At 45.0% G+C, this 21483-nt stretch overlaps 2 protein-coding genes across 2 annotated transcripts in view; both read left to right on the top strand.

Moving 5' to 3' along the window:
• Positions 1–21226, top strand: part of LOC149453413 (uncharacterized) — a 77319-nt gene extending 56093 nt beyond the window's left edge. Inside the window, exons 10-11 of the mRNA XM_089688245.1 lie at positions 6589–7129; positions 19837–21226. Of these exons, the coding sequence (XP_089544371.1) occupies positions 6589–7129; positions 19837–20851 (1556 nt within the window). The 3' untranslated portion in view covers positions 20852–21226. The remainder of the gene's footprint in view (positions 1–6588; positions 7130–19836) is intronic.
• LOC149453414 (uncharacterized) lies at positions 659–3542 on the top strand. Its single transcript, XM_089688565.1, has 4 exons — positions 659–979; positions 2985–3144; positions 3231–3332; positions 3449–3542. Exons 1-3 carry the CDS (start codon positions 882–884, stop codon positions 3279–3281), a joined length of 309 nt encoding a protein of 102 aa, XP_089544691.1. The 5' UTR covers positions 659–881; the 3' UTR covers positions 3282–3332; positions 3449–3542.
• Positions 21227–21483: the final 257 nt, after the last annotated feature.

The following is a 21483-nucleotide window of genomic DNA, read 5'->3' as shown; positions in this document are numbered from 1 at the left end:
GGTGAAAGCCGCTGTAGGCGATGAGTGTATAAAATTGTCCTACAGTCTACACTTAGAGGCGCCTTCCCTGTTCCTTTGTGTTTCCCATACTTGCCAGCAAAGTGGTGATCTGGGATTTAGCCAATGATGGTAGTGGGCAGGGGTGGACTGACCATTTGGAAACTTGGGCACTGCCCGAGGGCCCGGGGTCAGTAGGGGGCCCCGTGAGATGCCCCTGGTACCTTTTTCATAGGCTTTTTTGAGATTGGGCAAGGGCACAGGGGCCCCATAATCCCCTATTGCCTGGGGGCCCCATAAGTTGTCAGTCCGGCCCTGGTAGTGTGGTTGGTACAATTTGTACAAGTTCAATTTTCTCAGGAAGAGGAGCTACAGGAATCGAGAATAACCCTCTGATAAACCTTCCCCATGCCTGAGGAAGGGACCTTGCATGGTCCCAAAACGTTGACTTTCTTTGTGATCGTAGATGAATAAAGGGATCTGCAATTTGAAACAAGCTTGTTGGTGTGCTTAAGATATATTTCACCCATGCTACATAATCCCTTCCATCACACGAGTGACATGGTGGCATTTAGTCCATGCAAATATGGAGGCTGTTGGCACAGGTCACAAGACCCATCAAACAAGTGCAATGGGATATAGGATAACAGAGTCATCTCATACACAGGGAGCTAGGGATGGGGGTCTTGAAAAACATCACATTAATGTTTTTTCATAATATTATTATCATGGAACTGGTTGTAATATGTGCGGCAGAACAGAAGAACAAGCCATGAGGCAGCAGATAAAATATTCTAACATAATGTAGACTGCAGTTATTTAAATTGCCACCAGGCGGTGATCTCATTTATTGTGATTTGTAGGCAAAGACAGGAAGTGATGTAATGTACAAACAAGACTATATAAATGGTAAAGACAGGCAGTTCTGGGGCAGTCGGGAGGAAGTAGAGCAGAGACATTGCTGGAAGTGGCAGCAAAGGAGGTAATAAGATCTTATTTGCTATTTACACCCAGTAACCCCCATCATGTCCATCCTCCTCCATCGTCATGTCCGTCCTCTTCCTCCATCGTCATGTCCGACCTCTTCCTCCATCATCATATCCGACCTATTCCGCCATCGTTATATCCGTCTATTTTCTATTTACACCCAGTAACCCCCTGTCATGTCTGTCCTCTTCCTCCATCGTCATGTCTGTCCTCTTCCTCCATCGTCATACCCGACCTATTCCTCCCTCGTTATATACATCTATTTTCTATTTACACCCAGTAACCCCCTGTCATGTCTGTCCTCTTCCTCCGTCATCGGGTCCGACCTCTTCCTCCATAGTCACTGTGACATCTTTTATCTCCAGCAGATGATGATGGGTATAGTTGTCCTATACTTTAGAGTCAGTAATAGGAATCCTAAGACAGAAATAAAAACACAGATAGATGTATCATCGCCCCTCCGTTCCATTGCTGCCACCACCTCCAGCAGAGAAAACATCCTTCGCGATCTAACTTGGCCACCTTTATAAACATTCATCTCTACTCAGCAGATGTAGGGAGGTCTTCTATCCCAGACTTCACATACCGGGAGATGTGAAATACCAGGTACTGGTGGGTTATGGTGGGTGTGGATGGTGAATCTTGTTGATCCGATACATGAGATTAGCACTGAGAGCAGTGAGCGGGCCAGGATCAGCTCCTTCACAGCCACCTCACCCCAACTCGCATTGGGTCCCTCTTAACCACCTCATCTTTTGTCACATTGTATCCCTAGCATCCAACATAACCCATCACATTGCATTCCTCCTAGTCACCTCACCCCATAGCCACTTCACATTGGTTCCCTCTCAACCACTAGTCACATTGTATGCCTCCCATCCAACTTTTTCCGTCACATTGTATCCCTCCCATCCAACTTTTTCCGTCGCATTGTATCCCTCCCATCCAACTTTTCCCGTCACATTGTATTCTTCCCATCCAACTTATCCCATCACATTGTATTCCTCCCATCCAAGTTATCCCGTCACATTGTATCCCTCCCATCCAACTTATCCCGTCACATTGTATCCCTCCCATCCAAGTTATCCCATCACATTGTATTCCTCCCATCCAACTTATCTCGTCACACTGTATCCCTCCCATCCAACTTATCTCGTCACATTGTATTCCTCCCATCCAACTTATCTCGTCACATTGTATTCCTCCCATCCAACTTATCTCGTCACATTGTATTCCTCCCATCCAACTTATCTCGTCACATTGTATTCCTCCCATCCAACTTATCTCGTCACATTGTATTCCTCCCATCCAAGTGATCCCGTCACATTGTATTCCTCCCATCCAAATTATCCCATCACATTGTATTCCTCCCAGCTACCTCACCCCCACCCCCCTTCTCAGACACCTCACCCCGAATCACATTGGGTCCCCCTCATCTACTTCACCCCCAGTTACATTGTATGCCTCCCAGCCACCATGCCCCTATTCACCTCATTGCAAGTCACATGGGTCCCTATCCACCATATCACCCCCAGTCACTATTTATCCCTCCCAGTCACCTCACCCCCAGTCACATTGTATCCCTCCCAGCTACTTCACCCCATCACCTTACTTAAGTCATACTGAGTCCCTTTGAACCACTTCACCCCCAGTCATATTGTATCCGTCCCATCCAGCTCACCCTCAATCACAATGTATCCCTCTGTCACTTTCACCCTGAGTCACACTGGGTCCCTCTCTGCTTCCCTGTAGGAAGATTTCCATTCTATTCCTGTTCCAATGACAACTCAAAATTTAGTATTTTCCCTCACTTTAAGTCCTGAAAACAATAGTCACCTGGACAAATGGTGTCGATGAATCTTCCTGATAGCAAAAACTCTATGTAACTGTTCCAATCTCCATGAAAATTTAAATCTAAAAACCTATTAAAACATATACTATAGGTGAGGAGGATTCTGTGCGGTTTATAGTGATAATTGTAGGTTTCTCTCTTTACACAGGATCATAAAGATAATAGGTGAGCCATTACCACCCAGCAGCCGTCTTCACAGGACATCACCCATCACAGTGCCTCCACCTCACTGCCTGACAACAGAGGGAATCGGTGCCAAGAAGGTTCTAGAAGTCATCCAGAAGATCACTGATCAGCTGACAGGAGAGGTGAGCGGTGCTGGGAATTCTGGGACATTCTCCAGTAACAGACAAGGGATGTGTCTGAATGGTGACTGTATCATTGTGTGTGTCAGGTTCCTATAAGGTGTCAGGATTTTACCCGGTGCAGAGGAGGAAATATTTAGAAGGAAACAGGGACATCATGATGGACAATCAGCCGCCCCTCACATCACCGGGTAAGAGGAGACTTTATTGTAAATGAGAGAGCAGTACGGAGGGTCCACCTAGATCCCCCATCATCTGATAAACACATAGAAACAATGGATTCAGTCAGTGTGTGTGTTTTCTACAGATGGATCCAGTAATGGGAACTCACCAGAGAGATGTCCCCGTCCTCTGTATTCCCGGAATTCCACACAGGAAGGTCACATCATCCCTCACCATCATCAGGTAGGTGGTACTCAACATAAAGATCTAAAATGTGTTATCATCACGTGTTCCTTTCTACAAATCTATTCCATCATCTTTGGGGTGTAGGGTGTAAAACTTGGAGATATCAAAGTTAAGGATGAAGAAGAAGAAGAGATGTTGGTGAGTTTTTTGGGGTTTTTTTTAATTATTAACTAGTAGCCGACCGCAGAAAGCCGAATGACGGCTGCACTGCGGCCGGCCAGTTCTGGGTGGACGTCATATGACGTCCTCCCAGAACGCGCTCTCCTGCGCGCCCCAGGGGGCGCGCACCCGGCGATCTCCGTGATCGCTGTGTCCTACGGACACAGCTGATCACGTGATGTGGTAAAAGGCCAATCACAGCGGCCTTTTACCACGTGATCAGCGGTGTCCAATGACACGCTGATCAGAGAAAAATGCAAGTGCCGGTTCTCGGCTGCACTTTCCTCACGCTGTCAGATCGTGAGGAAAGTACTGCCGAGAACCGGCAGTTGTCAGAGCGGGGATCGGCACCGATCATCAGGGCACTGATGATCAGTGCCCTGATGATCGGTGCCCAGCAGTGACACCCGCAAGTTCCGCCCACCTGTGCCCAGCAGTGCGCCCACTAGCTCCGCCCACCCGTGCCCAGCAGTGACACCCACCTGTGCCACTGTGCAGTGCCACCTACCTGTGCCCAGAAGTGCCACCTACCTGTGCCCACCCACCAGTGCAGCCCAGCAGTGCTGCCAGTCAGTGCCACCAGTCAGTGCCCAGGGGTTGTGCCAGTCAGTGCTGCCAGTCAGTGCCCATCAGTGATGCCAGTCAGTGCCGTCTATCAGTACCCATAATCAGTGTCACCTATCAGTGCCGCCTATCAGTGCTGCATATTAGTGCCGCCTATCCGTGCCACCTCATTAGTGCTGCCTATCAGTGCCCTTTAGTGCTGCCTATCAGTGCCCATCAGTGCCGCTTATCAGTGCCCATCAGTGCTGCCTCATCAACGCACATCAGTGAAGGAGAAAAAATACCTGTTTGAAAAATTTTATAAAAGAAACTTTTTTTTTTTTTTCAAATTTTTTGCACTTTTTTTATTTATAGCGCAAAAAGTAAAGTGCCCAGTGGCGATTAAATACCACCAAAAGAAAGCTCTATTTGTGAGAAAAAAATGATCAAAATTTCATATGGGTACAATGTTGCATGACCGCGCAATTGTCAATCAAAGTGCGGCAGCGCTGAAAGCTGAAAATTGGCCTGGTAAATAAGGGGGTATAAGTGCCTGGTAGGCAAGTGGTTAAATTATCTTCTCCTAAGTAGTCTTCACCATGATCAGGTAGATGTGACTGGACTTGCGGACCTGAGAGAATATTCTAAGCTATGATGTAACATTCTTCTTCTATGTCATCTCCCGATCCTTATTATAAGTGCATTTTGTCATCTTTGGGGTTTAGGATGAAGAACTAAAATACATCAAAGTTGAGGTTAAAGAGGAAGAAGAAGAGACGTTGGTGAGTGGAGATCAGCAGTCTATGGAGGAGGGGGAGATGATTATGAAACCTAAAGAGGAAGAATCTTCTCTACAAATAGACACAAGTAAGTAATATTAAATGTGGAGATGGTTCACATTTTTATGTTACATCTATGAGCAAGGTATGTGTATTTCAATCATGCGCTGAGAAAACATATCTTTGAGTTCACTGTAAAAATGTAAAAAAAAAAAACCCTGATCCCATAGTTGATCCAGAGGCAGAAAATCCATGTAAAGCTTAGCCTAATTTCCCTCAAAGGAATTGAACGCTAGCTGGAAACGTGTCATCAATAAACCTTTCTCACCACCCAAAGTTTAAAAAAAAAAAAAGAGGTGGAAATATTGTATAATATACAGTTTTCTACTCTTTACATGAAACATAAGCTTTTCTATCTATAACATTATCAGTTTTCCAACCAAATGAGAAAGAAATTTGTACACCATATAAAAAGGTCCATCTCCATTCCTCATAACGTCATGTTCCCAACAAATGAGGAGGAGATACTGGACACCATATGAAAGGTCCATCTCCATTCCTCAATATAACATCATGTTCCCAACAAATGAGGAGGAGATACTGGACACCATATGAAAGGTCCATCTCCATTCCTCAATATAACGTCATGTTCCCAACAAATGAGGAGGAGATACTGGACACCATATGAAAGGTCCATCTCCATTCCTCAATAGAACGTCATGTTCCCAACAAATGAGGAGGAGATACTGGACACCATATGAAAGGTCCATCTCCATTCCTCAATATAACGTCATGTTCCCAACAAATGAGGAGGAGATACTGGACACCATATGAAAGGTCCATCTCCATTCCTCAATAGAACGTCATGTTCCCAACAAATGAGGAGGAGATACTGGACACCATATGAAAGGTCCATCTCCATTCATACCTGGTTTGTGCCATATCTTGGTGTTGTACCTAATTCCACACCAGAGCTCTTGGAACTTGACTTATTATTAACGCTTTTAAAATTTCTTTCCCACAGGTGGACGCTATGTGGCGAATATCTCAGAAGGACATTTTCTATTACCTGCAGATTGTAAGTCAGAAGGTAATTCCTTTACTGAAGATATAAATCACGGCTCCTACTGTTTGGAGACTTCAGTGGATCCCTCCTTACATACTATGAACACGGACACCAGTTTCCGTTCTCACAGTGCAGACACATCATCAGATCCATCTAATCTCAGAGAATCTTCATTGAGCTGTGAGGGGATTCACACAGCCGAAAAACCATTCTCATGTCTGGGGTGCGGGGAATCTTTCGGGAAGAAATCTGAACTTCATATACATCTCAGATCACATACCAGCGTGACCTTTCCATGTTCAGAGTGCGGAAAAACATTCGCTAAAAAAAGAGATCTTTTTCGACACCAAAAAAATCACGAGAGTGATAATAATTATTCGTGTTCAGATTGCGGGAAATGTTTCACTGTAAGGAAAAAATTTCTAGCACACCAGAGAATTCACACAGCTAAACGCCCTCATTCATGTTCAGAGTGTGGAAAATGTTTCACAGAGAGAAGTAGACTTCTAACACATCAGAGAAGTCACACAGGTGAGCGTCCTTATCCATGTTCAGAGTGCGGGAAATGTTTCACCAAGAAAGCCATACTTCTGTCGCACCTGAGACTTCACACGGGTGAGCGTCCTTTTTCGTGCTCGGAGTGCGGGAAATGCTTCAATCAAAAAGGAAGCCTTATTGCGCACCAGGGAAGTCACAAAGGCGAGTATCCTTTCTCTTGTTCGGAGTGCGGAAAATGTTTCACCTGGAAGGAAAGCCTTCAAAGACACCTGAGAAGCCACATGAGTGAAAGTCTTTTTACGTGTTCAGAGTGCGGTAAAAGTTTTACCGAGAATGCAAAACTTCGTAGACACCAGAGAACGCACACGGGCGAGCGTCCTTATGCATGTTCAGAGTGCGGGAAAAGTTTCACTCGCAAAGAACTACTTACTGAGCACCAGAGAAGCCACACGGGAGAGCGGCCTTTCTCTTGTTCCGAGTGCGGGAAATCGTTTTCGCTGAAAGGAAATCTAATTAGACATCAGAGTACACATACGTAGTGGCTGGTCTTGTGACATGTGGGCCGTGCTAGCACACGGTCAGGACTGAAATATAACAACTGTTCTAGTCTGATCAGAAACTGCATTGAAGGGGGTATGTGTCGGCAAAAGTCATCCTTCAATGGTGGGCTCCATTCACACTTGAGAGACTTTGGTGTGATTTCGATGCAACTTTGGCGTGATTTCGATGCGACTTTGGATGAGCAGGACTTTGGCTTTGACCAAGCGTAATTGTTTCCGCTGTACAAAGTTGCGCAGAAGCCACATGTACAACATTCAGGTGCGACTTTGGAGGGTTTACATTGAAGACCATGGCCCTCAAGTCGCATGGAAGTCAGACCAAAGTAGTTGCTGTGGCTCGAAGTCGCACAGATATGAATGATACCCATTCGGAAACATGGGGGGGGGACTTGTCATGCGACTTTGGATCCCAAAATCGCATGACAAGTCGCATAAGTGTGAATGGAGCCGTAGGGTTGAGTTATTCGTTGACTACAGGGTTGCATACATCTATCACCCCTCAAAATTAGTGAGAGTCTTTAGTCAACCTCAGGGTGTGGAAAATGTTTTACTCAGAATGGAAGCTTTATTAAACATTAGAGAGGTCACAAATATGAATGGCCTTTCCATTGTCCAGAGTGTGGGGAATGTTTCACTCAGAAAGCAAACCTTCTTGCACATTAGAGAAGTCACCAAGGCGAATGGCCTTTCTCTTCAGAGTGCGGGAAATGTTTCACTCAGAATGGAAGCCTTATTACACTTCAGAGAAGCCACAAAGATGAATGTCCTTTCTCTTGCTCAGAGTACAGGAAATGTTTCACTGTATGTGCCAAACTACTTGCATGCTCTAGATGGAGAGGGGAGAAGAAGGCACCGGTGCTCCTTGGAAAGAGAGGGGGCTGGTGTGTTGGCGGGAGGTACTGGTTTTCTGTTTGGGGAGAGGAGGGCACTAATGCTTGATGATGTTGTGGTAGAAGACATAGGTATCAAGTGGTGGTCATTGGTGTCCGTGGTGGTCATTGGTATCCTGATCATTGGTGTCCAGGGGTGGTCATTGATGTCCAGGGGTGGTCACTGGTATCAGTGGGTGGTCATTGATGTCCAGGGGTGGTCATTGGTATCACTGATCATTGATGTCCAGTGGTGGTCATCAGTGTCTGTGGTGGTCATTGGTATCGCTGATCATTGATGTCCAGTGGTGGTCATTGGTATCGCTGATCATTGGTGTCCAGTGGTGGTCATTGATGTCTGTGGTGGTCATTGGTATTGCTGATCATTGGTGTCCAGGGATGGTCATTGGTGTCCAGGGGTGGTCATTGGTGTCTGTGGTGGTCATTGGTATCGCTGATCATTGGTGTCCAGGGGTGGTCATTGGTGTCTGTGGTGGTCATTGGTATCGCTGATCATTGGTGTCCAGGGGTGGTCATTGGTGTCCAGGGGTGGCCATTGATAATCACTGGTAGCAGTGGGTGGTCATTGATGTCCAGTGGTGGTCAATGGTGTCTGTGGTGGTTATTGGTATCGCTGATCATTGGTGTCCAGGGGTGGTCATTGATGCTTAGGGGTGGCCAGTGGTGGTCACTGGTATCATTGGTGTCCAGTGGTGGTCATTGATGTCCAGTGGTGGTCACTGCATCATTGATGTCCAGTAGTAGACATTGGTTGGCAGTGGTGGTCATTGATGTCCAGCGGTGGTCACTGGTATCATTGGTGGTCATTGGTGTCCAATGGTAGACATTGGTTGCTAGTGGTGGTCATTGATGTCCAGTGGTGGTCACTGGTATCATTGGTGGCCAGTGGATTAGTTGCCTCTCCATGACTTGCGTATCACGTGGCTGTCTTGTTCTGCTGAAACTATACTGCTTGTGTTGGGCAGGAGATCACTCTACCACCAGAGCAGCGAAGAAACCAATGCTGGGTGTTGGAATGAGCATTCTAGAACCTGGCCAACAGCGAGACTTGTTAAAATCCAGAGACTGTCCCACAGCATCCAGGACTGTAGTCGGGTAGGACAAAATTGAGTGGAAAAGAGCTACGGTTGATGGTTTCTTGGTCTCTAAATGATTGTGAGGCCAGCAACTGGTCGGGGCTGGTTACTCCGATGTGTACTCTACGTCCTTCCAGGAAACAAGCGGCAGAACCGCTGGCCAAATAGGACTATTCGTACACAAGACGATCCATTATGTATGCTGTAGGGTCACCCCACAACCATCAATAGCGGTGATGTGTAATGTGTCCGTGTATTGCCGATTTCTAATCATCCTTTGTATTCCTGAGCTATAATAAAAGACTTCAACAACGTAGTGACAGTCAGTCCTTGCAGATATGGATGCTGTTATCGTAGGTCACAAGATACATCTACAACCCGCCAAGGGCTCTAGGACAGCAGTGTGTTAGACCGTACCTAAGTATACGGGGTTATAGAGGAAGATGGTGTCACGTCACACACACACAGATATATGGAGTTGTAGAGGAAGACGGTGTCACGTTACACACACAGGTATATGGGGTTATAGAGGATGATGGTGTCACATCACACGCAGGTATATGGAAAGATGGTGTCACGTCACACACAGGTCTATGGAGTTGTACAGGAAGAAGGTGTCACGTTAGGTCTATGAAGTTGTGCAGGCAGACGGTGTCACGTCACGCACAGGTAGATGGGGTTATAGAGGAAGATGGTGTCACGTCACACACACAGGTCTATGGAGTTCTACAGAAAGACGGTGTCACGTCACACGCAGGTCTATGGGGTTATAGAGGATGATGGTGTCACATCACACACAGCTATATGGGGTTATAGAGGAAGATGGTGTCATGTCACATGCAGGTATATGGGGTTATACAGGATGATGGTGTCATGTCACATGCAGGTATATGGGGTTCTAGAGGAAGACGGTGTCACGTCACACACAGGTATATGGGAAGATGGTGTCACGTCACACACGGGTATATGGGGTTATAGAGGATGATGGTGTCACGTCACACACAGGTATATGGAGTTGTGCAGGCAGACAGTGTCAAGTCACACACAGGTATATGGGGTTATAGATGTCACGTCACACACAGGTATATGGGGTTATAGAGGAAGATGGTGTCATGTCACATGCAGGTATATGGGGTTATACAGGATGATGGTGTCATGTCACATGCAGGTATATGGGGTTCTAGAGGAAGACGGTGTCACGTCACACACAGGTATTATTATTATTTCAGGTACTTATATAGCACCGACAATTTACACAGCGCTTTACGTATATATTGTACATTCACATCAGTCTCCGCCCCCCGAGGAGTATACAATCTAAGGTGCCTAACTCACATTCATACATACACATACTAGGGACAATTTAGACAGGAGCCAATTCACCTACCAGCATGTGTTTGGAGTGTGGGAGGAAAACGGAGTACCCGGAGGAAACCTACACAGGCACAGGGAGAACATGCAAACTCCAGGCAGGTGGTGTTGTCATGTCACGCACAGGTATATGGGGATATACGGGGTGATGGTGTCATGTCACACACAGGTATATGCGTTTATGAGGAATGATGGTGTCATGTCACACACAGGTATATGGAGTTATACGGGATGATGGTGTCATGTCACACACAGGTATATGGGATTATTTGGGGTGATGGTGTCATGTCACACACAGGTATATGGGGTTATACAGAGTGATGGTGTCATGTCACACACAGGTATATGGAGTTATACAGGGTGATGGTGTCATGTCACGCACAGGTATATGGGTTTATGAGGAATGATGGTGTTATGTCACGCACAGGTATATGGGGTTGTGAGAAATGATGGTGTCATGTCATGCACAAGTATATGGGGTTGTACAGGATGATGGTGTCGTGTCACACACAGGTATATGGGGTTATACGGGATGATGGTGTCGTGTCACACACAGGTATATGGGGTTATACGGGATGATGGTGTCGTGTCACACACAGGTATATGCGTTTATGAGGAATGATGGTGTCGTGTCACACACAGGTATATGGGGTTATACGACGGGATGATGGTGTCATGTCACACACAGATATATGGGGTTATACGAGGTGATGGTGTCATGTCACGCACAGGTATATGGGGATATACGGGGTGATGCTGTCATGCCACACACAGGTATATGGGGTTATGAGGAATGATGGTGTCATGTCACGCACAGGTATATTGTGTTATATGGGGTGATGGTGTCATGTCACGCAGAGGTATATGGGGTTATGAGGAATGATTGTGTCATGTCACACACAGGTATATGGGGATATACGGGGTGATGGTGTCATGTCACACAGGTATATGCTTTTATGAGGAATGATGGTGTCATGTCACACACAGGTATATGGGGTTATACGGGATGATGGTGTCATGTCACGCACAGGTATATGGGGATATACGGGGTGATGGTGTCATGTCACACACAGGTATATGCGTTTATCAGGAATGATGGTGTCATGTCACACACAGGTATATGGGGTTATACGGGATGATGGTGTCATGTCACACAGGTATATGGGGTTATGAGGAATAATGGTGCCATGTCACAAACAGGTATATGCGTTTATGAAGAATGATGGTGTCATGTCACACACAGGTATATGGAGTTATACGGGATGATGGTGTCATGTCACACACAGGTATATGGGATTATTTGGGGTGATGGTGTCATGTCACACACAGGTATATGGGGTTATACAGAGTGATGGTGTCATGTCACACACAGGTATATGGAGTTATACAGGGTGATGGTGTCATGTCACGCACAGGTATATGGGTTTATGAGGAATGATGGTGTTATGTCACGCACAGGTATATGGGGTTGTGAGAAATGATGGTGTCATGTCATGCACAAGTATATGGGGTTGTACAGGATGATGGTGTCGTGTCACACACAGGTATATGGGGTTATACGGGATGATGGTGTCGTGTCACACACAGGTATATGGGGTTATACGGGATGATGGTGTCGTGTCACACACAGGTATATGGGGTTATACGGGATGATGGTGTCGTGTCACACACAGGTATATGCGTTTATGAGGAATGATGGTGTCGTGTCACACACAGGTATATGGGGTTATACGACGGGATGATGGTGTCATGTCACACACAGATATATGGGGTTATACGAGGTGATGGTGTCATGTCACGCACAGGTATATGGGGATATACGGGGTGATGCTGTCATGCCACACACAGGTATATGGGGTTATGAGGAATGATGGTGTCATGTCACGCACAGGTATATTGTGTTATATGGGGTGATGGTGTCATGTCACGCAGAGGTATATGGGGTTATGAGGAATGATTGTGTCATGTCACACACAGGTATATGGGGATATACGGGGTGATGGTGTCATGTCACACAGGTATATGCGTTTATGAGGAATGATGGTGTCATGTCACACACAGGTATATGGGGTTATACGGGATGATGGTGTCATGTCACACACAGGTATATGGGGTTATACAGGATGATGGTGTCATGTCACACACAGGTATATGGGGTTATAAGAGGTGATGGTGTCATGGCACGCACAGGTATATTGTGTTATATAGGGTGATGGTGTCATGTCACGCAGAGGTATATGGGGTTATAAGGAATGATGGTGTCATGTCACACACAGGTATATGGGGATATACGGGGTGAGGGTGTCATGTCACACACAGGTATATGCATTTATGAGGAATGATGGTGTCATGTCACACACAGGTATATGGGGTTATACGGGATGATGGTGTCATGTCACACACAGGTATATGGGATTATACGAGGTGATGGTGTCATGTCACGCACAGGTATATGGGGATATACGGGGTGATGGTGTCATGTCACACACAGGTATATGCGTTTATGAGGAATAATGGTATCGTGTCACACACAGGTATATGCGTTTATGAGGAATGATGGTGTCGTGTCACACACAGGTATATGGGGTTATACGGGATGATGGTGTCGTGTCACACACAGGTATATGGGGTTATACGGGGTGATGGTGTCGTGTCACACACAGGTATATGGGGTTATACGGGGTGATGGTGTCGTGTCACACACAGGTATATGGGGTTATACGGGATGATGGTGTCGTGTCACACACAGGTATATGGGGTTATACGGGGTGATGGTGTCGTGTCACACACAGGTATATGGGGTTATACGGGATGATGGTGTCGTGTCACACACAGGTATATGGGGTTATACGGGGTGATGGTGTCGTGTCACACACAGGTATATGGGGTTATACGGGGTGATGGTGTCGTGTCACACACAGGTATATGGGGTTATCAGGAATGATGGTGTCATGTCACGCACAGGTATATTGTGTTATTAAAAAGGTTGTGAGAACCACAATCGGGCTCAGGGTAGGATTTCTGCTGGTGTTCCTAATTTTGAGATATGGATTGCGTGCACGCCGGAAAATAATTACACGGACAACTGTCCAGTACAACCACTTTCACATCATCTCATCTCTGTTTATTGCAGAGCTGTGCTTAACCTTTTATACATAGAAAACAATAGAATATACGTCACTATTACGTATATACAGTCACATTCTAAAAGGCACATTTTGCTTGGCTGAAATATAGGAGAAATATAGAAACTTGATACTTGCTTCTCATCCCGTTATCTTTTTTCACCCCCCCTCACATTCTCAAAATCTAAATAAAATCCTCTCAGTACAAAGGGAGGGGTTGAAAACATTGCTCTGAACAAAACAAATTAAGGAAAACTGCAAAGCCCAGCAGGCAATATATATATATATACGCACAACACATATATTTAGAAATATAAAAAAATATAAAAGTAAATATATATAAAATGTATATTTTAAACAGAAAACAAAATAGGCATTTTACCAAATCCATCACATTGTATGGGGTGATAGTGTCATGTCACGCAGAGGTATATGGGGTTATGAGGAATGATGGTGACATGTCACACACAGGTATATGAGGTTATACAGGAAAACTGTGTCATCATGTCATACACAGATCTCTAGGCCTCTGAATCTGGGGCTTCAAAAGGATTGAATTAATTATTGTGAGTATTTTTTTTTACTGAATTGGTTTTAGTATGTGCAATGTGACAAAAGAAAGAACCAAAAGACAACAGACAAAATATCGAAACATAATGTATGGTGGTAGTTATTCAAATCACAGCAAGGTGGTGCTCTCCCTTATTGTGATTGGGCCACACAGACAGGAAGTGATGTAATATAAATACAGGAAGGTATACAAAGCGCACACAGGAAGTTCCGGGTGAGAGGACATAGAGAACATTCCTGGAATTGAAGGAGGTAATAGGATGATATTTTCTATTTACAGCCAGTAACTCCCGTCATGTCCATCCTCTTCCTCCATAGTCACTGTCATGTCAGTCCTCTTCCACCATAGTCACTGTCATGTCCGTCCTCTTCCTCCATAGTCGCTGTCATGTCCGTCCTCTTCCTCCATAGTCGCTGTCATGTCCGTCCTCTTCCTCCATAGTCGCTGTCATGTCCGTCCTCTTCCCCCATAGTCACTGCCATGTCCATCCTATTCCTCCATAGTCACCATGATGTCCTTTAACTTCAAGTGATGGAACACATTTATGTACTACTTTATATAGTTAGTAAGAGAAACCCTAAGAATGGAATAAAAACATAGGTAGATTATTATTATTATACAGGATTTATGCCGCCTACAGTTTGCTCAGCGCTTTACAATATAACAGGAGACAATACAGCAACAATACAGTTCAATACAAGAGCGATAGGAGGGCCCTGATCTTTGGAGCTTACAATCTAGGAGGGAGGGCCTAGTGGTACAAAAGGTAATAACTGTGGGGGATGGACTGGTTGGAAGAGTAGAAGATTCCATTATTACCTGAGGGCCAGGGTGGGCTTCCCTGAAGAGAGAGGTTTTCAGAGATCGCCTAAAAGTGAGCAGAGTAGGCGATAGTCGGATAGATTGGGGTAGAGAGTTCCAGAGGATGGGGGACGCTTTGGAGAAGTCCTGGAGATGAGCATGAAAACAGGATGCAACACTATTTCTGCCCAAACCTCGATGGAATATACATCCCCCGCAACTTGGCCACCATTGTACACCACCATCTTCAGTCCAGGTCCTATGAGACCTCGGATGAACACGACTCCTATCCTGCATATGTAGGGAGATCTTCTATCCTAGGCTGCCTTTACAGGGGAAAGGTGAGATGGTATATGACCTCTGCAGAGCGCTGCAATGGTAGGTATGGATGGTGAGTTCTCGCTGCGCAAATAAACGAGACGAGGACAGGGAGTGGTAAGCAGGTTCCTCTTTGAAGACCTTGGATGATCATGGCTCCAGCCTGGCAGATGTAGAGAGGTCTTATTAGGAAATGTGAAATGACCACCCTAGAGCGCTGCAAGGAAAGTTTGGAACAGTGACCTCTCTGAATCTCAACCAGCCATTGTGAGCATCGCAGCGATGGTGGGTGAAGGTAGTAAGTAGGGTTGATCCTACTTGGACCACACCTGAGCTAGCTCTCCAGAAAAACTGCCACCTTTGCTGGGTCAATTATCTGTAGTCAGGGTCTTCCCCGCCCCGTAGCTACATGTGTACTGTAGTTTCCCACACTTAGATAAGGCAAGTCTGAAGATGTGAAAATCAGCCTCTGCCAACCTCATCAACACAGAAGAACACTTAAAATAACTCTTCAGTCTCAGGGAACGTCTGCTAAGAATTTCTATATCTACAGCTCATGACACTATAGCGTGATAGACAGTGGGAAGAATGCTCCTACCACTTGTCATTGGGAAGAATTACCCCCTTACAGATAGCTAAAAGAAGGTGTCAGTGAAAACTTATACAGTTGTGACCAAAATTATTCAACCCCCACTGAAATTGAGTGTTTTGGCCAGTTTGACATTGCTTTTGATCATTCAGTCATCTTGCTTACATTTACATTAAAGAGGCACTTGTAGGTCAGACAAATATAACATAACAGTTATAATGAAATAACCACAAATGTCTTTTCTGTGCTCACAGCATTATCAGTTTTATTCAACCCCCAAGTGACATTCAATCTTAGTACTTAGTACAGCATCCTTTTACAGTTATAACAGCTTTTAAACGTGAAGCATAGCTTGACACAAGTGTCTTGCAGCGATCTACGGGTATCTTCGCCCATTCTTCATGGGCAAAGGCCTCCAGTTCAGTCACATTCTTAGGCTTGCGCACTGCAACTGCTTTCTTTAAGTCCCACCAGAGGTTCTCAATCGGATTTAAGTCTGGTGACTGCGATGGCCACTCCAAAATGTTCCAGCCTTTCCTCTGCAACCATGCTCTAGTGGACTTGGAGGTATGCTTGGGATCATTGTCCTGTTGAAAGGTCCAACGTCTCCCAAGCCTCAGGTGTGTGACGGACTGCATCACGTTTCCATCCAATATCTCCTGGTACTGAAGAGAATTCATGGTACCTTGCACACGCTGAAGCTTCCCTGTACCTGCAGAAGCAAAACAGCCCCAAAGCATGATTGACCCTCCACCATGCTTCACAGTAGGCAAGGTGTTCTTTTCATCATAGGCCTTGTTCTTCCTCCTCCAAACATAGCGTTGATCCATGGGCCCAAACAGTTCTAATTTTGTTTCATCAGTCCACAGAACACTATCCCACAACTTTTGTGGTTTGTCCACATGGCTTTTGGCATACTGCAGTCGACTCTTCTTATTCTTTGGAGACAGCAAGGGGGTACGCCTGGGAGTTCTGGCACGGAGGCCTTCATTACGCAGTGTGCGTCTTATTGTCTGGGCTGAAACTTCTGTACCCACATCTGACAAATCTTTTCTCAGTTCCTCAGCAGTCACACGGGGACTTCTCTCCACTCTACGCTTCAGGTAGCGCACAGCAGTCGAAGTCAGCATCTTCTTTCTGCCACGACCAGGTAGCGTTTCAACAGTGCCCTTTGCCTTGAATTTGCGAATGATGCTTCCTAAGGTGTCTCTTGGTATGTTTAACATCTTTGCAATCTTCTTATAGCCATTGCCCTTCCTGTGAAGAGAAATCACCTCTTCTCTTGTCTTCCTGGACCATTCTCTTGCCTTCACCATGTTTGTAACCACACCAGTAAATGTCTAGAAGGAGCTGAGTATCACAGTCATTTTAAAGCTGCCTAATTGGTGCTTATTATGCTTGATTGCTGCTCGGTGACATCCACAGGTGTTTTCAATACCTGATGGAAAGCACCTGTATGAACCTCTGTTCTTCAGAGTGGTAGTCTTTAAGGGGTTGAATAATTGTGGCAATGAAGAAACCACATAAGAACCATTTACTACTGTATTACATAAACAATTGATGTCATTTTAGTTGCATTTGGGTAGTTACAACGTCCTTGTAGGATTTGATTCTGAATACAATTCCAAATGTACACTATAGTCCCTAAACCCCTTTACAGCATTGGGGGTTGAATAATTTTGGTCACAACTGTATGGGAGGCAGAAGTTGCTCATTGCTCAAGGAACCCCTAGCAGCTTCTTGAGGAACCCTAGAGTTCCATGGAACCCTGGTTGAGAAACCCAGCTTTAAGTCATGCTTACAATAGTCACAAGGACAAATGGAAACGATTAATTTCCAGAAGGAGACACTGATAGCAAAACAAAAACTTGGCAGAGCTTGTAACCCTTCCCTAAACTAAATGTTTTAAATGTAAAACACTAACCAAAATAGACAAATCAGAAAGATTCTGGGCAGTTTGTAGTGATAATTATAACCTTCTCACGTTACTCAGGGTTATAAATAAACATAACAGGTGACCCATCACCACCCAGCAGTCGTCTTCACAGGACATCACCCATCACAGTGCCTCCACCTCACCGCCTGACAACAGAGGGAACCAGTGCTAAGAAGGTTCTAGAAGTCACCCAGAAGATCATTGATCTGCTGACAGGAGAGGTGAGCGGTGCCGGGAATTCTGGGACATTCTCCAGTAACAGACAAGGGATGTGTCTGGATGGTGACTGTATCATTGTGTGTGTCAGGTTCCTATAAGGTGTCAGGATGTCACTGTCTATTTCTCCATGGAGGAGTGGGAGTATTTAGAAGGACACAAGGATCTCTACAAGGACATCATGATGGACAATCAGCCGCCCCTCACATCACCGGGTAAGAGGAGACTTTATTGTAAAGGAGAGAGCAGTACGGAGGGTCCACCTAGATCCCCCATCATCTGATAAACACATAGAAACAATGGATTCAGTCAGTGTGTGTGTTTCCTACAGATGGATCCAGTAATGGGAACCCACCAGAGAGATGTCCCCGTCCTCTGTATTCCTGGAATTCCGCCCAGGAAAATCACACCATCCCTCACCATCATCAGGTAGATGAGACTGAGCATGTAGATCTTAAAATCTATTCTAAGTTATGAGAGGACATTCTTCTATGGAATCTCTTGTTCTTTAAATAAAAAAGTATTCTGTCGCCTTTGGGATTTAGGGTGAAGAATTAAAAAACATTAAAATTGAGCTTAAAGAGGAAGAAGAAGAGACATTGATTAGTGGAGATCAGCAGTCTATGGAGGAGGGGGAGATGATTATGAAAAGTAAGCAGGAGGAATCTTCTCTACATATGGACACATGTGAGTAAGAAACACTAAATGCAGAAACATTTATCATTTTTATTTAACATCTAAGAGGCAAAACAACCACTTTTTTCCTTTCTCTTAAGGAAAAAAATTAGGAAAATGTCATGTCTGCATATTGTACACCATATAATATACAATTTTTTTATCTAAAAGAACATAGCCTTTGTATCTATTACACTGTCCAATGTTCTCAACGCATATGAAATGGCAAATGTACACTATATGAAAGGCCCATCTCCGTTCCTCAATATAACGTCATGTTCCCAACAAATGAGGAGGAGATACTGGACACCATATGAAAGGTCCATCTCCATTCCTCAATAAAACGTCATGTTCCCAACAAATGAGGAGGAGATACTGGACACCATATGAAAGGTCCATCTCCGTTCCTCAATATAACGTCACGTTCCCAACAAATGAGGAGGAGATACTGGACACCATATGAAAGGTCCATCTCCGTTCCTCAATATAACGTCACGTTCCCAACAAATGAGGAGGAGATACTGTACACCATATGAAAGGTCCATCTCCGTTCCTCAATACAACGTCACGTTCCCAACAAATGAGGAGGAGATACTGGACACCATATGAAAGGTCCATCTCCATTCCTCAATATAACGTCACGTTCCCAACAAATGAGGAGGAGATACTGGACACCATATGACTCATATGTGCCTCCTAAATGCAAGATATAAAAAACAAAATAAAATGTATAACCTATTGTTAAAAATTGCTTTCCAACAGATGGACAGTCTTTTCCGAATAACATAGAGGGACAGCCTACATCTCCAGATTGTAAATTAGAAGAGAATGGCATTCCAATATATTCTCCGGGAGTAAATCCCATCACCCAAAATGTCCATCACACAACTTACAGTTTGACATCATCAATGAATCCTGAGTTGCTTTCTGATCAGTCACATGCTCTGACTTCAGATATCCATCACAGTACAAAGAGATCAACAGATCCATCAAATCTCAAGATATCTCCATGTAAAGAAGGAGTTCAGTCAGGCAAAAGTTCTTTTTCATGTACAGTGTGTGGGAAATATTTTGCTGAAAACAGATATCTTCTCAGACACCAGAAAAGCCACAGCGGCGAGCGTCCTTTTTCATGCGCAGAGTGCGGGAAATGTTTTGGTGAGAAAGCAACCCTTGTTGTACACCAGAGAATTCACACGGGTGAGCGTCCCTATTCATGTTCAGAGTGTGGGAAATGTTTTGCTGAGAAAAAAATACTTCTTACACATCACAGAAGTCACACAGGCGAGCGCCCCTTTCCTTGTTTAGAGTGCGGGAAATGTTTCACCCAGAAATCACACCTTCTTATACACCAGAGGAGTCACACGGGCGAGCGTCCCTTCTCCTGTTCAGATTGCGATAAACGTTTTGCTCATAAGAGCACACTTCTTGCACACCAGAGAACACACACTGGTGAATATCCTTTCTCGTGTTTAGAGTGTGGAAAACGTTTTTCAAGGAAAGAAAGCCTTTATGGACACAAGAAAATTCACACAGGCGAGCGCCCCTTTTCATGTTCAGAGTGTGGGAAATGTTTCGCTCATAAAGGAAAACTTCTTAGACACCAAAGAATTCACACAGGTGAACATCTTTTCACATGTTCAGAGTGCGGGAAATATTTCTTTCAGAAAAGAGATATTATTATGCATCAGAGAATTCACACTGGGGAATGTCTTTACCCTTGCCCAGAGTGTGGGAAATGTTTTATTCAGAAAAGTGTACTTTTTAAACACCAGAAAATTCACAAGGGCGAATGTCCATTTTCATGTTCAGACTGTGGAAAATGTTTCGCTGAAGAAGAAAAACTGCTTAGACACCAGAGAAATCACACAGGTGAGCATCCTTTTTCTTGCTCAGAGTGCGGGAAATGTTTCACTGAGAATGCAAAACTTCGAAGACACCAAAGAACTCACACAGGCGTGCGTCCTTTTCCCTGTTCAGAGTGTGGTAAAAGCTTCACTCAGAAACAAGTGCTTTTTGAACATCAGAGAAGTCACACGGGTGAGCGCCCTTACCCTTGCTCAGTGTGCGGGAAATGTTTTACACTTAAAGGAAACCTAATTAGACATCAGAGTACACATACCAGCTGATATTTCTAACAAACAGTATGGTGGTATATATCAGCTGATGCACTTTAGTTTATAGAAAGTTATGATAAAAAATGTGAGGGGGTTTGTCCTCACAGAAGAGACACTTCAGTTAAAGGTAAAATCGGCTTGCTACAGTTAATCTTTTCTAGCCAACATTGGAAAGCCCTATTCGTCTCCTTACTGCCAGAAAATATACTGTGTACTGTGGATGGGGGAAGGAGAGCTGTCAGAGAATGTAGTGTGGAGGGAGGAGAGCTGTCGGAGAATATAGCGTTGATGGTGGGGGGAGGAGAGCTGTCAGATGATGTAGTGTGGATGGTGGAGGAGAGCTGCCGGAGAATGTAGTGTGGATGGTGGAGGAGAGCTGTCGGAGAATGTAGTGTGGATGGTGGGAGGAGAGCTGTCGGAGAATGTAGTGTGGATGGTGGGAGTTGAGCTGTCGGAGAATGTAGTGTGGATGGTGGGGGGAGGAGAGCTGTCGGAGAATGTAGTGTGGATGGTGGGGGGAGGAGAGCTGTCGAATAATGTAGTGTGGATGGTGGGGGGAGGAGAGCTGTCGGAGAATGTAGTGTGGATGGTGGGGGGAGGAGAGCTGTCGGAGAATGTAGTGTGGATGGTGGGGGGAGGAGAGC

The sequence above is a fragment of the Staurois parvus genome, unplaced genomic scaffold (genome assembly GCF_062004578.1).
Source record: "Staurois parvus isolate SC_StPar_1 unplaced genomic scaffold, SC_StPar_1.0 ptg000449l, whole genome shotgun sequence".
NCBI classification, from domain to species: Eukaryota; Metazoa; Chordata; class Amphibia; order Anura; family Ranidae; genus Staurois; species Staurois parvus.
Note: the sequence above shows the minus strand (reverse complement) of the source record. Positions and strands in the feature narration are given on the sequence as shown.

Excerpts from the sequence above, each read along its gene's own strand:
- LOC149453414 (XM_089688565.1), top strand. The coding sequence starts at position 882 with ATGTACAAACAAGACTATATAAATGGTAAAGACAGGCAGTTCTGGGGC. Across the intron at positions 980-2,984 it reads TGGAAGTGGCAGCAAAGGAG|GATCATAAAGATAATAGGTG; the intron begins GTAATAAGATCT and ends CTCTTTACACAG. Across the intron at positions 3,145-3,230 it reads CTGATCAGCTGACAGGAGAG|GTTCCTATAAGGTGTCAGGA; the intron begins GTGAGCGGTGCT and ends TGTGTGTGTCAG.